At 47.3% G+C, this 22372-nt stretch overlaps 1 protein-coding gene across 2 annotated transcripts in view; it reads left to right on the top strand.

Moving 5' to 3' along the window:
- The first annotated feature begins 1501 nt into the window (after positions 1-1501).
- Ak7 (adenylate kinase 7) overlaps positions 1502-22372 on the top strand; it is a 67745-nt gene continuing 46874 nt past the window's right edge. For both annotated transcript variants that reach the window (XM_087911520.1, XM_087911519.1), the window contains exons 1-5: positions 1502-1786; positions 5516-5704; positions 8351-8459; positions 10250-10344; positions 17867-17977. In XM_087911520.1, coding sequence (XP_087767646.1) covers positions 1685-1786; positions 5516-5704; positions 8351-8459; positions 10250-10344; positions 17867-17977 — 606 coding nt within the window. In that variant the 5' untranslated portion in view covers positions 1502-1684. The remainder of the gene's footprint in view (positions 1787-5515; positions 5705-8350; positions 8460-10249; positions 10345-17866; positions 17978-22372) is intronic.

Here is a 22372-nt window from a genome sequence, read left to right as displayed (position 1 = left end):
AGGAACTTGCTTAGCCACCCAGCCATGAATGATGAAGTTGGAGCAGAACCCCCAAGTCTTCTGACACTTTCCAGTACCTAATAAAAGGCAGCACATACACTAGGCAGTTACATGCAGAGGGAAAGACTAAAGGAACGCTACAATAACTGCTATAATAAAATCAGTAGGCTCAGAAGCTGGCGATACAGCTCATCGGTCAAGAGCACTGGTTGCTCTAGCAGAGGACCTGAGTGTGTTGTTCCTGACACCCACACTGTGGCTCACAGTCTTCTGTTACTCTAGTTCCAGGGGATCCGACGTTCTCTTCTGACCTCTGAAAGCATCCGGGCACACATGTGGTGCAGTCATTCATGCACATAAAATAAAAATGAATACTTTTAAGTGTCTATATATGTGTACATATTTATGTATAACAAGTTAATATTTAAAACTATTCCAATACAGTCAGACTAACAGCAGGCAGGTTGTGTTCATAGCCCACCCCAACCTTTGAAGATCAGTTATTATGGTTAATTATTTATGGGGAGGGCTGTGCTTGCCACGGCACATGTGTGGTGGGCAGAGGACAGAGGACAGCTGCTGGCGTCCATTCTCTTTGGGACAGAGGGATGGAACTCATGATGTCAGGCTTGATGGCAGACTCCTTTACCCTCTGAGCAATCTCATCTGCCGCAATGGTTTTTTTGTTTGTTTATTTTGTTGGTTGGTTGATTTCAGCTACTGCAGGAGTAATCGCATTTGGAAAGAAGGCCCAGAGTCTACGGTGCCTCATTTTAAGTCGCGTGATTGTGTGTGAATTTCCAGGCACAAAGTAGTACCTCTAGGCACCTCCACCAAATCCCCAGGGAAAAAAAAAAAATTCTGAAAATGCTTTAGGAAACACAATCTGAGAAGAGGAATCTGGGTTCAGAAGATGCCCCCATAAGAATAGCCTGCAGGCAAGTCTGTGGGGGCGTTTGCTTCCTTGATAGGGGATGACCCAGATCACTGTGGGGCAGTGCCTCTCTTCGGTCCCCTGATTCTGAGTTGTAGAAGGAAGCAGGCTGAACAAGCCAGTCAGCAGCGGTCCTCCATGCTCTTTGCTCCAGTTCCTGCCTTCTGCCCTGACTTCCTGGATGACGGTCTACAAGTTCTAAGCCCTTTCTTCCCCAAGTTGCTCTTGATCTGGTGTTATTACAGCAATAGAAAGCAAATTAAGACTACCCCCCCTAAATCCTGCGCACCAAATGGCAACCAACTGCACAGTGTGTGGTAGTGGGCCCTCATGCTGTGGTTCCACGTGTGCTGGACGCCGCAACTCGTGACAACTGCTTTTCTTTACAGTAAAGAAGTCACCCCGAACAGACAGACTGTCCTACAGGAAAGGTGCTAATGGCACAAGCCCTAGGTGCGTGGACCTTGGAAAAGCGCTCTCCAGAGAACGCAGCCTCGTCCTTTCAGACACGCCCCACCAAGACCATAAGCCACGCCCCCAACGGACACGCTCCCATAACCACGCCCTTCAGAAGCGCCCTAACCAGAACCCTCACCACCGGACACTCCCCGGCCAAAAGCGAATCACGCACCACCCAGAGCTTGAGCCACGCCCCAGGGAGACCGACCCCTCTAGCCTTCCGGGGGCTGGACTCTCCTCCTTAGCAACCGACAGGACTCTTTCACCTTAGCAACTGCTATAGCTGCCACCATGACTGAAGAGGAAGTTCCTGCGGCCTCTGAGAAAGTTCTAAAGATACAGAGGGTGTTCATAAACCAGTTGGACACCTACAGCAGCGGAAACATAGGAAAGGTGAGAGGCGGCCCCCGAGTCAGCCTGGCCCTCAGCCGTCGGTGTGCTGCCCTGGTCCATCCCCACAGCAAAGATCTGCACCACAGGCTGTAGTTAGGAAGGAGCCTCCCCGGGAGAAGATTCCAATCCTAGCAAGTCAGTGCCGCCAGGACCTGTCCCCAACCAGGCTTGACCCATGCACCTTCCTGGAAACCCAGGCTTTGGCGACTGCAAATCAAACTCCGATTCCTACTTCTTTATATATGGGGAGACCGAGGCTCAAGGAAAGGGTTTGTAAAGATCATATAGCAAATAACAGGCAGGACGTGGACAGGCAAGTTGTAAGTCCAGCAGTTATGTCGCCCCTTTTAAACCTATTTTGTGCTAGGCACAAATTTTGACCAGGTCAAGGTGGGCTGGGGGACAGCCCAGTGGGAGATGGCACTTGAGGCACAAACATAAGGACTTGATCACTTGATCATTATCCAGGTAAAAGCTGGGCAGGTAGTAGCACTGGGAAGCAGTCAGGGAGATCCTGGAGCTTGCTGCCCAGTCATTCTAACTGAGATGACAAGCTCCAAGTTCAGGGAGAGACCTTGTCTCGAAAATTCAGTGGAGCCATAAAGAGAAAGACGCTTTGCTACCTCTAGCCTACACACACACACAACACACACACACACACACACACACACACAAAGATCCCCAGACAGAACACCTAGGAGTTGTCATCTTAAATTGTTCTTTGCCTAAAGAGAGGCTGGAGAGATGGCTCAGAGTTAAGAGCACCAGCTTCTCTTCCAGATGACTCAGGTTCAATTTTCAATTTTCAGCACTCATATGGCAGCTCACCAGTATCTGTAACTCCAGTCCAAGATGATCTGTCGCCCTCTCCTGGCCTCTGTGGGCACTGCATGCACAGGTGCACATATATACACACAGGCAAACGGACATATGCATAAAATAAAAGAAGTAAATCTTGGCACATTAGATTAGAACTCAGGTTTCTTGCCTCCCAAGAGTGTTAAAAATGCATCGGTGGAAATAAACCCCAGTGACTCCTGAAAGCAAGTCATGAGATGACCAGTGGTGAAATTAAATTCTGGCATGGATTATTGAGGGGCCATGGCCTGCCTGGATGGCGACATGAATGTAGCAGTGGAATAGACAGAAGAGCATATAAGTGGACGGCTACTGCTTTCCCCTTGACAGGGACGCTCCCACCAGAGCAAGCAATGTGCTGGGTGTAAGTGCATGGCAGCAAAGGCTGGGAAGACACCGAGAAAGCAGCTCTCTTCGAAGTCAGATATATCTTTACGAAGTGTTTTTCTCCCATTCTCTTTTTTTCTTTCGTTCTCTTACAATCTTAGTTGGCTTCTTTTCATAGCGATTAAATTTTTTAACTGACACTAGAATAAGAGGGAGGTTTTACATTACAGATTGAATCTTAAAAATTAAACAGATAAATCTTAGCCAACATTATTCTGCTTTAATATTCAGTCCCCAAGGAGGAACTACTGCAAGCTTAAATGCATATTGAATCTTGAAGATCAGCAATAGACAAAAACAAAACACCCCTGCAACTCCAGCTTTAAGGAGCTGAGGCTAACCTGTGCTGCATATCGAGACATTGCCTTTGGGGAAAGTAAGGAGTAAAATATCTCATCAATTCTTATAGAGGTTGGAAAATGTAACAGGGCCCCAGATCTTAGTAGGCCATGAGACCTTAGCACAGCTGACTCCAGGATGCACCGTTCAGGCTGTAAAACTCAACGCACAGACAGCATCACCTGCCAAAACTAAAACAAAGGCCTAATCTGCTGAAGTCCACATAGTTCTGGGCACATCTCAAAATGTACTAACCTTGCTGTTAAGCTTTTGTAGTTCTGCTTCTGGCTAGCTGTTCTTCTTAACTGAAGTGTGTCAACCTAGAACATGGATTTTGTGCTTAAAAGCTCATCCCAAAAAAGGCTCAGTACTGCACTGGGATTCCGAACACCCAATGCAGTCGCCAGCCAGCTACTAAAGACTTTCTATTGGTTTAAACCCATGTTTGAGTGAGCAGTCTTCTCTGGTGAATAACCCACAACAGAAACATTTCAGTGGTAGAGCATTTGCCTAGCATGTGTGAAGTCCTGTGTTTAAAATACATCATAAGCCGGGCAGTGGTGGTGCACTCGGGAGGCAGAGGCAGGTGGATCTTTGTGAGTTCGAGGCCAGCCTGGTCTACAAGAGCTAGTTCCTGGACAGGCTCCAAAGCTACAGAGAAATCCTGTCTTGAAAAAAAAACTAACTAAATAAATAAAATACATCACAAGCCAGACAGTGGTGGCGCACACCTTTAATCCCTGTACTGGTGAGGCAGAGGCAGGTGCATCTCTGAGTTCAAGGCCAGCCTGGTGAGTTCCAGGACAGCCAGAACTTCACAGGGCAAACCTGAGTCCAAAAAACAAGAATAAATAAAATACACTAAAACCGTAATAATTTATACTGGTTCTATATTAAACTGATAAAAAGTGCTTTGAATTTATTAGATTAAGTAAAACATTTAGGACTAAAGGGTGTGGCAGTGATCTTGGTCAGCACGTGAAAGGATTTGCTTTTGATCCCCAGTACTAAAATAATATTATAAATTTAATTTTATCTGTTTTTGTTTGTTGATGTAACTGTCCAACAGTTTTAGACTGGGATGTAGCTGAACCAGCAGAGTGCTTGCCTGCCAGGCACAAAACAATATGGTGTGACTTTGATCGCATTCAGGAGGTGGAAGCTGGAGCATTCTGAATTGAAGTCACCTTTGGCTACGTAGCAAGTTCAAGGCCATCCTGAAATGCGTGATACTCTGCTTCAAGAGCAAACAACAAAGAGAGAAGTTGGGGAGGAGGAAGGGAGGGATAGAGAAGGAAGGGTAAATGATAGGTAAACTGATTTTTGTTTGTTTGCTTTTTTGAGTGAAGCCCTGGATGTCTTGGAACTGGCTATGTAGACCAGGCTGGCCTTGAACAGAATTGTTTGTATTCTGTCAGTCATGTTTTAAATAAATGCTGATTGGCCAGGCAGGAGGTGTAGGTGGGAAAACCAGACAGGAAGTGGAAATGATGCAAGGAGAGCAGGAGAATTCTGGGGAGGAGGAAGTTGATTCCTCCCACTCCTGCCCAGATCACTGAAGCAGCAAGATGTGAGCTGCCCCACTGAAAAAGGTACTGAGCCACATGGCTAACATAGATCAAAAAAATGGGTTAATCAAGATGTCAGAGTTAGCTAATAAGTAGCCTGACCTAATGGGCCTATCAGCTTTATAACTTATAGAGATCTCCTGTGTTATTTTTCTCTGGGACTAAACTGCTGGAGGGCCGGGCAGGACAGAAATCCAAACAAACAGGGCTGGGATTAAAGGCTGTGCCACCATACCCCTCTGGCAAACTACTATTAAATTTCCTCAGGGGCTCCCATTGCACACCTGTGTTCCCCCTGAATGAGGCAGACGTTTTCACCAGCTCTAAAACCGTTTAGCCCAACTCTGCCTAGTGCTAAAGAAAGCATTTGCTGGCGCTCTGTGCCTGTGTCATCAGCTATTCAATGTCCTCTCCTATGTGGCCACTGCCCTGTATTGCGAGCATCATCATGAGCCTTGCACCCCTGATGCTCAGTCCATGGAGTACCCATTAAAGGCAAGAGTCTAGAATCGTCACTCACTGGCTTCCCTGGCTCAAAACTCTGCTTAGCACTCAGGTCATCTCCATTCTCTTCCAGTTCCTCTCTAACTGTGTTGCCGGGGCTTCACTGGAAGAGATTGCGGAAGAGGAAGAAGAAGAAGACGAAACAAAGTCAGCAGCCCCAGAAGCTTCCACCGCAAAAGCGAAAGAAGGCACATTCCAGATCGTGGGCACCTTGGCCAAGCCAGAGAGTGCCAGGCCTGACTACGCTGTGGAGACATACTCAGTAAGCCCCCAGGGCATTTGGGAGGGCATGACAAGGACAGCCTCCCTTCGGTACCAACCTATTAGCAGTCCCTTACCTCTTCCATTCAGCCCTTCTGTTCTGCAGACAGGTTTACATGACAGGACATGGGAAATATCTTTGTTAAAATCTTTGTGCTTCATCCATAAGCGTTACTGCAGGCGTGTGCATGGCACAGTGCACATACGGATGTCAGAGGAGTAAATATTTGCCTTACGCTTTAAGACAGGGTTTCTTGATTGGATTTTGCTGCTTACACCAGGCTAGCTGGCCCATGGGTGTCCAGTGATCCTTCTAGATTCCATCTCTTCATACTTTTGCATACATCACTCTACTGCATCCAGGTTAACATGGGTGCCGGGGGATTCGAACTAAGGTTCTCATGATTCTGCAGCAATTACTCCCCAGTCCAGGACTCGACTTCCTACTGTGACAGAGACTATCACAATTTAAAGTCTCCATATTAAATTTGGGACCATAGCAAAGAATTTAAATGAGATATTCTTGAAAGAGATGCGTCTAGTCTTTACTTCCAAGCTCATAAAAATCTTCTATCTGTGGAGCATCAGTCACAAGGCCACACGAACGTACCTTACAGGAAAGAGGACTAGTGTGGGGTCATGAACTCCTGGGGACTCGCATGCCTTGCCAATGAGCAGCTGTACCACCTTCATCTGACAAACTGGACCCTGTCCTCACTGGGAGACATTCCTCTACCCCTAGAAGAGGTCCCCTCTTTCCCAGGCTCACTCTCGGTACACCTGGCCCCTTACTCTCTCAACCCACTATAGAGCTCTGTGTACCTCATAACCTGTTCATGTCTCAAGATTTAACCCATTGGGACTGGAGAGATGGCTAAGCACTTAAGAGCACTGGCTGCTCTTCCAGAGGACCCAGATTCAATTCCCAGCACCCACAGAGTGGCTCACAACTATCCATAATGAGATCTGGTGTCCTCTTCTGGCCTGCAGGCATACATACAGGCAGAACATGGTATGCATGGTAAATAAATAAATAAATATTTAAATCCTTAAAAAAATTAACCCATTACCTATGACAGTTACTAAATGTAAGAAAGGTATTATCGAGACCTGTTTCGCAGCAGGTCATGGTAGCTCATACTTGTACTCCAGCACTTGGGAGATAAAGACAGAAGAATCACAAGTTCAGGGGCATTTCGCAAAAATGAGGGCCAGTGTTCAAATATGTGAGCCTGTTGAGTCATCCCAGACCCGGGGTTATGACTTGGCTCACCCCAATATCCGCCCCATCTATGATCTGCTGGAGCAAGTGAAGGGACCTGACCTGCAGACCCAAAGCTACAGGATCTCCACAACATAGGGCGCCAGCGGGATGTCCAGGAGGAGGCCTAGTGGGGGCCCAGCATCGAACATGTAGTGGAGACCAGGGACCTCCAACCAGACCAACGACTCATTGCAATGACCACTTGCAAGTAGAGATGTGTGGGCCAAGGAGTATATGCTGTGGCTTATTAGGTCGCACGGCAGCTGCCATCACAAGATTTTTAATTCTTTGCCCTTTTTCTTTTCTCATTTTATTTTCTTTACTTTTTTCTCTTGAATTTTGTTTTCTTTCGGGGAGGGTGCAAGGGTGGAGGGCGGATGCTAAGGGGATGGGAAATGAATGGGTAAGATACATGATGTGAAAAACACATAGCATAAATGAATTTTATTAATAAAAAAGAAAATGCCTCCATAAAAATTGAATGGTACACACGCATTTTCTTAATTAGTGATTGATGGGGGAGGGCCCGGCCCATTGTGGGTGGAGCCATTCCTGGGCAGATGGTGGTCCTAGGTTCTATAAGAAAGCAGGCTGAGCTATCCATAGAGAACAAGTCAGTAAGCAGCACCCCTCCATGGCCTCTGCCCCAGTTCCTGCCTCCTGGTTCCTGCCCTGTGTGAGTTTCTGCCCTCACAGCTTTTGATAATGAACTGTGAATGAAATTAACCCTTTCCTCCCCGAGTTGCTTTGGTCAGGGGGTTTCATCCCGGCAACAGTAACCCTAAGACAGTGGTGGTGCATTTTTATTACCTAAGACACTCGGTGTCTTGCACTTTGTTATAGTCGCCCAAGCAAATTAGAGTGAATGAATGCAAAAGGACCTGAAAGGGGCTGAAGTACAGTACACATGCGCACCCGTGTGGAAACCGGAAGACAGTGCTGGGTGTCTGCCTCCTGTGAGACAGTCTCTCTTGGCCTGCTGCTCACCCAGTAGGCTAGGCTGACTAGTGGGGAACCCCCAGGAGTCCTCCCGCTTCCATCTCCCCAGCATTGAAGCGGGAGCCATGCAAGCCAGCACTCGTTTTTATGTAAGTTGTGAAGAGCGAACTCAGGTCTTCGCGCTTGTGAAGCAGGGGCATTACCGGCTGAGCCATCTCCCCAACCCACATGCCAGGCTGTTTTCAATGACGCCTTTGTTACTTGTGAATTACACGCAAAAGAGAACCAAGATTTCATTTTAATAGACATGCTTCGGCAAATGCTCCATATGTGGCTGTCCTGGGGTGGGGGCGGGGATCTAATTTGGAGGCCGTCAGTCTGTCTAGACGTCCAGTTCCCTTTGTCGACCAGTTGACACAAAGGGACCGTGGCTCTCCTTTTCAGGCTATCACCCGGGAAGAACTCCTCGCACGTCTGCTGGAGTGTGACGTTGTCATCTATAACATCACCGAAAACGTGCAGCAAGCGGAGGAGGCCGTCTGGGCAGTCTCCGGTCAGTGTGCTGTGGGGAGCTGCACTCCGGTCAGTGTGCTGTGGGGAACTGCACTCCGGTCAGTGTGCTGTGGGGAGCTGCACTCCGGTCCGTGTGCTGTGGGGAGCTGCACTCCGGTCAGTGTGCTATGGGGAGCTGCACGGGGCGGGAAACTCTGTCCTCCCACCTCCCAGCTGCACGGGGTGGGAAACACTGTCCTCCCACCTCCCAACTGACACAGCCACTCTGAGCGTCGCCAAAGACCTGGTCTGAGAAGTCCCGAAAGTTTGAATGAAGATCCAGGAGTCTGAGAGTGGGTTCTGTTGTGGCTGCTTCTGTTTGGTGCCTGTGTGTGTCGTGTGTCTTTGGAGATGGGCCTTACTATGTAGCTTGATCCTGTTGGAGATGGCATTTACTGTGTAGCTTGGTGTCTTAGTTTCTTTACTGATATATATATATATATATATATATATATATATATATATATATATATGTATATGTATATGTATATGTATGTATATATCTCCCTAGAAAGAGCAGCTCAAGGGAGGAAGGGTTTATTTATTCTGGCTTAGTTCATGGTGGGGTAGTCAAGGTGGCAGGCCCTTAACCGCTGGACCTCCTCGCCACTCTTCTGGCCTTCTCCCACTGCATACGAATGAAGCCCATGCATCCATCCATACAGGAGAAAACACTTGTACACATAAAATTAAAAAATCAATAATTTTTTAAAAGGAAAGAATTTTTTTGTTTGTTTGGTTTTGGTTTTGGTTTTTCAAGACAGAGTTTTTCTAGCTTTGGAGTCTGTTCTGGAACTAGCACTTGTAGACCAGGATGGCCTCGAACTCACAGAGATCCACCCGCCTCTGCCTCCTGAGTGCTGGTATTACAGGCCATAACCCTAGCAGTTTGGAGGTAGAGACAGAATCAGAAGTTCAAGATTGTCCTTTGCTACATAGCTGGATGGAGGCCAGACTAGAGAACAGGGAGAGAGAGAGAGAGAGAGAGAGAACCAATCCTCCCTAACAAGTACTAGTTTCTACCAACATTTTGTTATTTTGAGTTGTTTTAGAATTCTTTTGCCTCACCTGTCATGGATGTGGTGAAAGGAAGGCAAGATGGCACAGGAGAAAGGAACAAACTCCCGGCAGAAAACATTTGCATACAAGGAGTGGGGAAGAGGCAGACATGTTCAACCTATTAGAAGTGTCAGACGATGTTTAAAAGGTGACCCAGTTAGAGCCCTAGAAACGCGGCACATATTCTCAAAGCAGGCCCCAGTGGAGCAAGCAGAGAGGAAAAGTTGAAAGCGCAGGGTTAATGGAAGAGGATGACGTCCTTACCAGAGGTAAAAGCAAGTGTCAAAGCAATGTTTGGGGTTGGGATTAGCATGAAAGCTTGGCGCCATGTCCTCAGGCTGAGTTCAGTCACAGCTCTCCCACCTGAGGGTGAGCCCTGCATTTTACAGCGAGTACACCAGCACCTCAGTGTGTAGGGAGCCTCCTAACAGGACTGACGGCATGCCTGGTGCTCACAGGGCCTCTGTCCTCAAACAGTACCTCAGCCTTTCCCCCCTCCGTTAGGCACCTTGTGCAGAGGAGAGGGCCCCACACTCATTTGGGGCAGCTTGCGGGCACCTGTAACTCCAGCTCCAGGGGGACTTGATACTCTGAGGTCTGCTGGCCCCTGCAGTCACATGAATATACCCACCCCAAGGCACTCACTTATTAATATAGAGCCGGAATGTTTAAAACAAAGCGAGAAAGCTTTGTTTTGGATTCAAATGACCGCTCTATGTTTTGGCCCTGCAGCACTGAACGAAGAAGTCGCCCATTTTGAGAAGCGAAAGATCTTCATTCTGCTGTCAACGGTGATGACGTGGGCGAGATCCAAACCTCTGGACCCTGTGAGTGCACTGCTAGCCTTTCTTCACAGTGAGCTGTGTATCCCTACATGCCCGAGCCCCGCCCCATCTCCAGCATCCAACAGAGCTCATCAACTCTAACTAATTCAAACCTAGGGGAGTTTGTCATTTTACACACCACCAAGGCTTGGTGGTTTTTAATGTGTTTTGTTTTCTGAGACAGCACCTCATTATAGTCAAGGCTGACCTCAAACTCTCTGTACAGCCAAGGATAGCTTTAATTTCAGAACCTTCTAGCTCTATGCCCAGAGAGCTGGGATTATAGGCATTCATGGCCATGCTCAGTTTTTAAGTGGGACTAAGACTCAAACCCAGGGTTTGTGTCTAGACAAGCACCCTGCCACAGAACTACATCCCCAGCCTCAACCACCAAGAATTTGAATATGCCACCTGGGGACTGGTGTGATGGCTCAGTGGTTAAGAGCACTGACTGTTCTTCCAGAGGACCTGGGTTCAAGTCCCAGCACCCATGTAGCATCTATACAGCAGCCTGTATGTAACTCCAGTTCCAGAGACTCTGACACTGTTAACACCAATGCACATAAAATAAAACAGACAAATTTTTAAAAATACTGCAAAAAACAATGCTGCCTGTTAGGCAATGCTGCTATGGGGCAATGCTTTGGTCAAGGCTTGACCATATTTATGATAAGGGTCCAAGATGGCTGTTACATTGGTTACTTCTCTCCCATTGCTCTGACAGAATATCCAACAAAAGCAGGTTGAGAATGGTTCGTTTGTTTTGGTATTTTTCTTTTCTTTTCTTTCCTTTTCTTTTCTCTTCTCTTCTTTTCTTTCCTTTTCGAGACAGGATTTCTCTGTGTGGCTCTGGCTGTCTGAAACTTACTCTGTAGACCAGGCTGTGCTCGAGCTCACAGAGATCCACCTGCCTCTGCCTCCCTAGTGGGGAGATTAAAGGCGTGCGTCACCACCACCTGGCTGTTACTTTGTCTTTTGAGACAGGGTCTCACTATCCACCCTGGCTGCGGGGTGAACTGTTATGCAGTTGAGTCTGTCCTTAAACTTAGAGGGACCTGTCTGCCTCCGCTTCCCTAGTGCTGAGATTAGGGTGTGTGCCACCACGCCTGGCAGAAGGAGTAGGTCTATCTTGCCTCACTGAAGGTCTATGAGCCATCATGGAGGAGAAGGGATAGCAGAGTCAGAGGCGGCTGGTCACACTGTGTCTGTCGTCAGGAAGCAAAGAGAGATGAGTGCAGCTGCTGAGCTCCTTTTCTCTTCTTCATTCAGTCAGGGACCCCACCTGGTGGCTCCTCCCTCCTCAGGTAGTTCTCTGGAAATGCCCTCACAGGTATGCCCCCCCCCAGTGGCTCTCCCAAATGAGTCTAAATATGGTCAAACTGACAATGAAGATGGGCCTTCACAGTTGTAATGGAGCCAAAGTTCTTATTGCCCGATGGCATGGAGCCTTCCTGAAATCACAGCGTGGTGCTCCCAGAGGGTCAGTGCGACATGAGCGGAAGGAAGACCGCTGAGAACCCAACCCAGCAAGCCAAATATGGCAGTACGCATGCCCGTCAATGACAGCTGCTACAGCGTGACCAAAAGCGTGCCTCCTCCCAACACTGCTGCTTCTCGGTTGTCCTTTGCTGCTGTTGCAGAGCCTTGGTGACTGTGTGATAGCCTCTCACTCCATGGAGCACCACACTAGCTCCTCAAGGGACATCAGTTGGTGTGAACAGCCCCCGCTCAATCTGAAGAGATGACAATGTTATGGAGTTCGAGACACCCCTCACCCCAGGAAAAGACCACTGACACAATCTGGGTGATAATTAGTTAAATTTATTGATACTGCCAGCAGGACAGAAATCTCTGAGCCAAGCTAGAGAGTGCCATGTCTCTAAGGGGGGTGACGGAAGGATTTCTAAAGGCAAAAACCACAAGCAGACCTTGATTATCTGCACAAGCAAGCCAAGGCTGTTCTGCTCTGCCAAGATCGTGTAGACTAGGCAACCTCAAAATAGTCCTTGAATGTCTGCATAAAAAGTCAAAAACAGAACAAAAATAAAAAACTACAACAACAAAAACTCAGATAGTCAGGCAGTGGTGGTGCATACCTTTAATCCCAGCACTCAGGAGGCAGAAGCAGGTGGATCTCTGCAAATTCAAAGTCAGCCTGGTCTACAGAGTGAGTTCCAGAACAGCCAGGACTGTTACACAAAGAAACCTTGTCAAAAAGAAGAAGAGGAAGATGTCCCACGCCCGGTCTCGACAGCAAGAACCACGCGGGACACAGGATCCTTCTGCAGAAAAGCTTTAATGCCCCTTGGGAGAGAGAGCATCAGCCAACATGGCGGAGACCCAGATATGAAGGAACCCATCCCTTATATATGAAACAGTCCCTGCTTCGGACATGTCACTCTTGGATAGGTCAACTGTCCATTATCCCAGATGATGCCTTGGGAGTAGGCGGGGACTCAGTGGAAAGTTACCGCACACCTGTGCGCTCACCTGGCGGTGAAACCGGATGTCAGCGCCATCCTGTAATGGAGAATGTGGCTGCAGCCCTCTACAGGAAGAGGAAGAGGAAGAGGAGGAAGGAAGGAAGGAAGGAAGGAAGGAAGGAAGGAAGGAAGGAAGGAAAGAAGGGAAAGATAAATAAAAGAAAAACAAACAAAAAGCCCAGATTATACTGGGTCATATTACAACTAGATGATCAGGGCTGCATGTTCCTGGGTTGGGGAGTCACTGTGTCAGGGTTAATGGGAACTTACCTTCCAGGAACTTGAAGCCAAGACAAGAGTTATTAGGGACAAAGATGGATGCCTAATACAAAATAGAGATTCCTTAGCCTCACAACAATGTGCACGATGTGCAAGGTCTCTCACATACCAGTACTGACAGTGGTTCTTGGATTTCCGTACCGAAAAGCTACTTATTACAAGACACATTTGCAGGTCCCTGGTCTCCAGGCTTGGCAGAAGGTACCTTCACTTACTAAGCCACCCTGTTGGTCTGTATTTGTGTTTAAGATCTATGTGTTCTGTGGGTGAGTAAAGAAACCAGCGTTGATGCTAACCCAGTCAAACTGTTGAAACAGGAGTAACTGGCAGGTTCTAGTTGTCACAGATAACTACCTAGCCAAGAGCAGTCAGCTCCATTTAAGCTTCAGATAAGTAATGACTAAGTTTAGCACAAATATTCTTTCAGTGTACATACTCTAAAAATGTATTAATTTGTTTATCCTGGATGTCCTGTTTATTTCTTTATAATTTGACAACCCTGTCTATGGGTTGGATACATGATATTAAAGAACAGCCAATCATGGAATATGTAATTTGTCCAGGATCTGTAAAGTACACAGAATGATGAAGTAGCTACATCTTCCTTCACAAAATAATTTTTTCTGTCTTTCTCCTAAGAGAGTCCCCAGTACTAGGTTTGCTCCAACCCCACTCCCATCCATCCACCCACGCACCCACCCACCCACCCATCCATCCATTTATCCATCAGTTTATCAGTCAATGCTCTTAATTCATCATTCAAAATGTCATCCCTAGCCCATCTAGTTTTCTTTGTATCCATGGCAACTTTCTAGCCCAAGGCTCAGCTGTCAGTTTCCCCGACTATGAAAACTGCTGGATGGCTGTTTCCTGCGGTCATGCCATCAGGGGCACAGGAATGGGTTTCTTTTCTCTGCCAATCAAAGCATTAAAGTGAAGGAGAGACGTGTTTCTGGAAATCTTGGAGAGCCCCAAGAGAGCCACCAAATGACCCCTGGAAGAGGGGGTTCCCTGTTGAGGTTCATTAATAAAATAATTTCTGAGATGACTCAAAGAGAAAAAACATTGAGAACAGGGAATTCGTTTAAGAGGAAAACCCCAGGACAGGCAAACCGTAAGCCTCACAGCTGCCCGGAAGGGAGGAGAAAAATGGTAAAGAAAAGGAACACAGCCAGGCTGCTTGAGATGAGGCAGAATGGAGGACAGCTGCCTGGTGGCAGGCACCACGTGAGGAGGGGAGCTTGGAAGATCAACACGGAGGCCTAAGTGCTGATTAGGGAGCTAAGAAAGCATCCTAGGTTCTGGCCGGTGTCTGAAAGAAGAGTAGAAAAGGAATTAGCAGGCACACCCAGCCAAACCTCAGGGCGGCCTGGGCTCCTGGGGCTGCACTGGAGAGGAAAGACTCTAAAAGTAAAAGCACAGTATCTTAAGGTGAAGCCACCTTCGTTGGGGTGTCCCCTAGCCAGGTTCTTGACCTGCGGGAGTAGGGGAGCAAAGTTTTATCTCTACCTAGTGGTAGATTCTATTCTTTGCATTCTGAGTTCCTTCCCATCTGTGGTCCATGACTACCTTGCTAAAATATAATCCAGTTCCTGCTGTTGGCCTGCTTCCAACGCGTCAGTCCTGGCTCAGAGCACGGTGCAGTGAGCAAAGGTGCCTGCAGTGGTGCCCGAGTTTGAATCTTCAGAAGCCCGTTAAAGCCAAGCACATAGTGGGAAGGTGAGTCATTTCAGAACTCCTGTGCAGACGAGAAGGTCTCCAGAAGCTCGAGGGACAACTAGTCTGGATGCTCATTAATGATAACAACAACAACAACAGCAAAAACGAAGAGATGCTTTCTCAAACCAGGCAGACGGTGAGAACTGACTGACACCCAGCACCTGCAGGCCGTGGCACCTGTTTGCCCACGTTCACATGTGAATATTTACACACATGCTGATGTGTGCACACACATATACAGACCCACAACTCCACCCCTTCCAGTCACCTTTAGCTGTCAGGATCATGTACAGTCCTCAGCATGGCCCGCAGCCCTGACCGTCTGGCTCCTGCCTTCTTCGTCGTCTTCCATTTCCCGCCTTGATTCCAGTCAAGGGAACAGGATCCTGTGTAGCCCAGCCCGACTCAAAGTCACTCAACAGCCAAGGATGAGTCTGAATTCCTGATCCTCCTGCCTCCACCCCCTTAGAACTGGGATTTCCACACCTGGCCCATAGAGTCAGCTGAATAGATTGTGACATGACTTTATGTTTTTAACTGCATCCTGTAGCTTTCTCATAGAGTCGATTTTCAAGTCAAGAGTGTATCCTCCAGTCTGCTGGGAGCTGTCTGTGAGAATCTCTTCTTAACTGAACAAACTTGCAGATGTGATACACTGACATAGAAAACGTCCTCCGTGGCTCAGGAGATGACTCAGCTGCTAAAGTGCCTGGGCAACAGAAGATGCCCCACACATGTTAACCCAAACACCTGCCAACACACACACATACCGGGGGGGGGGCACCTTGCTGTTCATATTTAATAGGTTTTCTGCATCCCAATAATAGATTTCTCTGCCAACACAGTAAACCAGAGCAAGCCAATCTGAAAAAGTAAGAGAACAAGTTTACTTGAGCAAAGCAATTCATCGGTGAGTTCTCCAGTCCCAGAGATCTAAGCTGGAGAAGTCACGCTCCCGAGCTAAGGCAGGGAGCTTATATAGCCTGTCGGCAAGGGGTGATGATGTGTCCTCCACGAGCTAGGTTTGCTCAAGTATGGTCAAAAACTAAACACTTTAGGCAGGGACTTAGGCTGCTGACAACTTCAGAGGAAGAACTGGACTTTTTGGTACCTTTTCTTTGTTGGAGAGTCTCTGAGAAGATGGGGTTTACAGAGAGAGATGGGGCTTCTCAGACCATGCAGGAGCGAGCTGGAGGTCCCGACCAAACAATATTTACATGCCGCATAGCTCTTACATTGTTAATGTTTATTTATTTGTTTGTTTGCTTATTTATGTTTGGTCTTTAGAGACAGAGTTTCTCTGTGTATTCATGGCCATCCTGGAACTCGCTCTGTAGACCAGGCTGGCCTCAAACTCAGAAGTCCACCTGCCTCTGCCTGCCAAGTCCTTAGAGTAAAAGCAGTCACCACTGTGCCTGTTGTGGGTGTTTTGTTTGCTTGTTTTCAAGTTCCTGAATGTCCTCGATCACTGCGTAAACGTCAGCCTCCACTGACTGAACCATATATGTATGTCTTTCATATTTTGAGATCGGAACTCATCATGTGACCCCTGCTGGCCTGGAGCTCACAGGGACCTGCCTGCCTCTTCCTCCTGAGCGCCGAGAGTGAAGGCGCGTGTCACCGCTCCTTGCTCAGGTTCTCTGCTCATAATCCATTTCTTGTCCCGAATTAGCACCCTCCTCAGTTTAGAGGTTTCATATGCTCTGGTTACAGCCACAGAAGAAAAGGTCTAAGGCTTCCAGGAACCAGATTTGTAAAGATAAACCCAAAGCAGGCAGTGTTAAATTTGTTAGTGTGAACTGGGCATAGTGGTCCAGGCCAGTAACCCCAGGACTGAGGAGGCAGAGGTGTTAAACCTGAAAACCGTGAGGAGAAATTGTCCACAATTGTCCAGCTGAAGCAAGCTTTATTGAATACTGGCCAGGAAGATGGACACAGGCCAGGCCCATACCCTGACCTGTGACCAGGGAACGGCACTGAATTATTTCAGTCAGGTGCGCAGAAAGACAGCCCCACAAGGCTTCCTTCGATGTCTTTCCTTCCCGTCATCATCCAGTCCGAGGCAAGCATACATTCTGTTGTGCAGGCTGACTGTGTACCTCCTACCTACACGTGATCAAGCACGTCCTGTACAGTTGGGAGAACCAACCTTGTTTACTGAAGTGAAAACACGTGACTTGTTATCCTACAAGACCAACAGCCCCCAGCATTCCAGGAAGTTGTCTGTCCTGGCAGGTGTGGCTTACAGGTTAACTTTAGCTCTTATTAGAGGCAGGAGGATCAGAAGTTCAGGGTAAACTCCCTTTGGGTACTTATCAAATGTAAGGCCAGCCTGGGCAACCTGAGACCCTGTGTCCAAAACAAACACACGAACACAAGGCTTCTGTTTTATTACACACAGAGCTTCAGCTTGGCTTTGTGGCTTACAGCTAGCAGCCTTCGTAACATCCAATTTGCAGCTGTTACCAATAGAAAGACTGGTTTCAGGGTAATGTCCCAGAGTTAGATCACATCTGGTACCAGAGCTTACTGCCATGATCATGATTTCCTTTGGAGTCTGCAGCCAAACCTGAACTATGGAGAAGGACCCCTGCGGGTCTCCTTTTCATCTGTTTTGAGGTCACATCAAGGTGACTTTCCTGCTCATCCCCAAAACACAACCCAGACAAGATGAGCAAGGTCCCCACCCCACACAGGCCTGGAGGCCAAGCGTTGTGTTTTCTTCAAGAATACTTTTTGTTTCAGTTGGCACGTAATAATCACATGTGTCCATGGAGGACATTTTGATGGGTTTTACAGAGTCCTTGCTATGGTATGTCCATCACACAAAACGTTTATCACTTTCTTATGTGGGGGCAATCGGGGGTCCTCTGTGTTAGCCATTTGAAGATGTGTGTTTCATTCTTGGGAACCAGGTAGTGTTGAGTTTCCACTGAGCAGTGCATCCTCCCTTGGGCAGTGCATCCCTTGGACAGTGCATCCCTTGGGCAGTGCAGCATCCCTTGGCTCTGGAGCACTAAATTTGCATCTTGTGTCTCCCTTAGGAGGACACTGAGGTTCCCTTCACAGAAGAGGATTATCGAAGAAGAAAACATCACCCCAACTTCCTGGACCACATCAATACTGAAAAGATAGTTCTTAAGTTTGGGAAAGCTGTAAGTCTGGACGCACAGAACATTGTGGGGTGGGAGGGGTTCCTTGCGAGGTGGTGCACCTGGGCAACTTTCTCCTCTGTGTACTCAGCCCTGCTCTCTTTCCAGGGCTGTTTCACCGGGCCAGAACACATCACAACACTGTAAACACCATGGTACAGTTCCTCAGACATCCCCATGGGTCTCAGTTTCTGCTGCCAGCAATGTATTCCATCCATAGAGTCTATCTCAATGTTTTCTTTCAACAGCTCTGAAGTTCAAGGCCTGTTTGGGCTACAAGAAGAAATTGAAGACCAGTTTTCTAACTTAGCAAGACACTGTCTTGGGGGTAGGGACTGGTGGGGGAGGGGGCTGGAGAGATGACACAGTGGTTAAGAGCCCATACCACACTTCCAGAGGACCCAAATTTAGCTCGTAGCACCTACATGGAAGCTCCAGCCCCAGCGAATCTGATGCCTTTGTCATCTTAAGGAACCTGGACTCATATGAACCCTCTGAATCACATAATTAAAAATAAATCTTCTAAAAAAGGAAAAAATATATAGATCTGGGATAGAATTCAATGGCAGAGTGCTTGCCTGGTATGGGCGAGGACCCAGGTTCATTCCCCAGGACCACCACGACCACCACCCTAAAAAAAAAAACCTATTGCAGCAAAATATGTCATTTGGCATGTGTTATAATTTTATCTTTTACTAAAGTGCCCTGTAATGAATAAATAGTAACTGAAAAGCAATTCAAGACTTGCCTAACTGCCCGTACTGCCCGTACTGCCCATGCTGAGCATCTTGCCTACGGTGTCCCATGCTAGCTTCCAGACTCTAGTGTGTCTTCTTTAGAAGCTGGAGGCTGGGCTGCTGTCATTATCCCTATTCAATTTACACAGATTCCCAAACTCAAGGGGCCAAAATGAGCATCGACAGCTCTGAAGCGCCACCTTGTGGTGCCATAAGATATAACAGTCAGGGATTTCCGAAGTTCAGTTCTGCGCCTGAAGAATCCCATTTGTTTGACGCAGTACAAACACCGTAAGCATGAGATAGTTATAAAAACGACAGACAGCCAGGGTGGTGACTCGTGCCTACCATTCCAGCACTGAGGAAGCTGAGGCAGGAGAATGGTGCATGCAAGACAAATCTGAGCTACAAAGTAAAAATTCCTACTCAAAAACAAACAAGCTCAAGGTGGCCAGCAGCACATGCTTTTAATCCCAGCACTCTGGAGGCCGAGGCAGGTGGAAAGGTGGAATTTTTTTTAGCAATTTTTTTTTTATTTGTTGCTTTGGAGCCTTTCCTGGAACTCGCTCTGTAGCCCAGCCTGGCCTCAAACTCACAGAGATTCACCTGTCTCTGCCTCCCGAGTGTTGGGATTAAAGGCATGCACCACCATCGCCCAGCTGAGGCAGGTGGAATTCTTTGAGTTTGAGGCCAGCCTGGTCTCCATAATAAGTTCCAGACAAGCCAGGAATACACACTGTGACCCAAGAACCCAATCTCAAAACAACAACTCTAACAAAACAAACAGAATGGAAAAGGATTAGAAATTCTAGTTCAGTGAGGTGGTGGTGGCGCACACCTTTAATACCAACACTCAGGAGTCGGAGGCAGGTGGATCTCTGTGAGTTTGAGGCCAGCCTGGTCTACAAGAGCTAGTTTCAGGACAGATAGGACTGTTAAGCAGAGAAAACCCCGTCTCAAAGAACAACAACAAAAAAAAAAAAAGGAAGAAAGAAAGAAAGAAAGAAAAAAGAAATCCTGATCAGCTTCAACTTTGGTGGCAGGACAGATGCTGGGGATTGGGCCATACCCTCACACATGCTGGGCAGTGAGCACTGTCAATGAGGTATATCCTCAGACTGCAAAACAAAAGGAACATATCAGATTATCTAAAGGAACATGTCTAGATTCTGTTATTTTGTTAAAACGTACACCATGGTCAGACAGTGGTGGCAGAGCGAGTTCCAGGACAGGCCCCAAAGCAACAGAGAAACCCTGTCTCAAAAACAACAACAAAGCCAGACAATGGTGGCACACGCCTTTAATCCTAGCACTCGGGAGGCAGAGGCAGATGGATCTCTGTGAGTTCGAGGCCAGCCTGGTCTACAGAGCAAGTTCCAGAACAGGCTCCAAAGCTACAGAGAAACCCTGTCTCAAAAAACCAAAAAAAAAAAAAAAATCCATTGATCCACTCTGTTGTTGACTCACATGCCTCATTCACTAAATGAGAGTGTATTATAACAAAAATCTGAGTGCCTGGCAGACTGAAGGGGAGCAATAATGTCTTCCTCACACCCTTGTTTAAAAAGATTTTTTAAAATCAATATTGACTGATTGGTTGATTGATTAGTTTTTCGAGACAGGGTTTCTCTGTCTCGAAAGGTAACAGCCCTACTTATTGCCCTGGATCTAGCTTTGTAGACCAGGCTGGCCTCAAACTCACAGAGATCCGCCTGCCTCTGCCTCCCAAGTGTTGGGATTAAAATCATGTACCACCATGCCTGGCAGCTTTTTATTTTTAAAACAATACCTTTATTATATAAATATATTAACTCACTCATAACTCCAAATGATAAAAATTCATTGTAAAATCTGTTTTTTTAGTTTATGCACATATGTTTTACCTGCATATGTGTGTCAGTGTGTGTGTGTCGTCTGTGTGTGTGTGTCTGTGTGTGTCTGTGTGTGCCTGTTGCCTTCATCGTCCAGAAGAGGGCACTAGATTTCCTGGAGCTGGAGTTACAGTTGGTTGTGAGAGCTACCATGTGTGTGCTGGGAAACCCAACCTAGGTCCTCTGCAAGAGCAAGAAGTGTTCTTAACAAGCTGTGCCATCTCTCTAGCCCCATAAAATCTGTTTTTTGTTTTTCTATTTGAAACAGTGTCTCACTAGGTAGCCCTGACTGTCCTGAAACTCTTGAACTCAGAGCTCTGCCTGCCTGTGCCTTCTGATTGCTAGTATTAAAGGTGTTTTCCACGGTGCTTGGCCCCAATCTGGGTGTTGTTGTTGTTGTTGTTGTTTTGGTTTTTCAAGACAGGGTTTCTCTGTAGCTTTTGGAGCCTTGGAGCCTGAACTCGAACTCACAGAGATCTGCCTGCCTCTGCTTCCCGAGTGCTGGGATTAAAGGCATGCACCACCACTGCCTGGCTCAATCTGTTTTTTTAAGACAGAGTTTTGCCAAGACCTGTTGGCTTGAATTTGCCTCAGCCTTCTAAATCCTTCAATCACATGCCTGTGCCACCAGGCCCAGTTTAAAAGGGGGATAAAAGCTATCCTTTTGTCTGTAGACTTCTCTTAGTCAGTATTCTGTTTCTGTGTAGTTCTCTAGTTTCTGCCTGGAAAGCCTCTGCCCGTCTAGTAGAGGCTGGGCAGGTCTGCAGGATGACCTTTAGGACATCTTCTGGAGTCACCTTACCTGCTGTGGTTATGGGAAGCCAGAAAACTGAACCTCTGTGCCTTATTTAACCCACTGGTCCACATACAGAGGAATGTGGGTCAATCACACATGTGTCAGCCAGCACTCCATTGCTGCAACAAAGTGCCCAGGATTAGAAGCTCATAAAGAGGAAAAGCGTGTTGTATCTCATGGTTCAGAGGTTCCATCCGTGACCAATCGACTCTATCGCTTTGAGCCTGTGGCAGCATGATGCTGTAGGATGTCTTGGTGGACGCACATAGCAAAAGAGGCTTGTTCACCTCCTGGCTGAGTATGAAAGAGAAAGAGGGAGAGAGACCAGGCCTCCAATATCCCCTTCAAGGGCAAGTCTTCAAAGACCTAAGACGTGCTACTGTGCCCTCCTTGTAAAGTCTCCAGCATCTCCCCTTGGTTCCACCCTGGTACCAAGCCTTAGAAGGACATTCTAGAACTATCCCCAGAGCACAGTGCTACAAGTCCTCAGAAATCTCACTTGGTGGGCTGTTGAGATGGCTCAGCAGGAAAAAGTGCTTCTGTGCAAACCTGGCAACTGAGATTAATCCCTGGAACTCGCATAAAAAGTGGGATGTGATGGTACCTATCTGTAACTCTAGCACTCTGACTGAGAGATGGAAGGAAAGACCAGAAAATCTCCTAGGACTTTCAGGACAGCTAGTCTGGAGTACAAGCCAGCTAGCCTGGAATATGAACCAGCTAGTCTTAGAGTATAAACCACCTAACCTGGAGTATAAACTAGCCAACCTAGAGTATGAGCCAGCCAACCTGGAATATGAGCCAGCTAGCCTGGAGTATGAGCCAGCATGTGGAGTATGAACCAGCTAGCCTAGAGTGTGAGCCAAGTGAAAACCAACTTCAGAGACCTAACCTCTGCTACCCACATGTGTGCTAAGGTATATGGGTGCCCATTTTGGTACCTTTGGTGCCTCACACAAACACACACAGAGACCTGTGTTACAACCCAGCACAG

This window comes from Myodes glareolus, chromosome 11 (assembly GCF_982192425.1).
Source record: "Myodes glareolus chromosome 11, mMyoGla1.1, whole genome shotgun sequence".
Taxonomy (NCBI): Eukaryota; Metazoa; Chordata; class Mammalia; order Rodentia; family Cricetidae; genus Myodes; species Myodes glareolus.
This window is presented reverse-complemented; position numbering and strand designations above follow the sequence as displayed.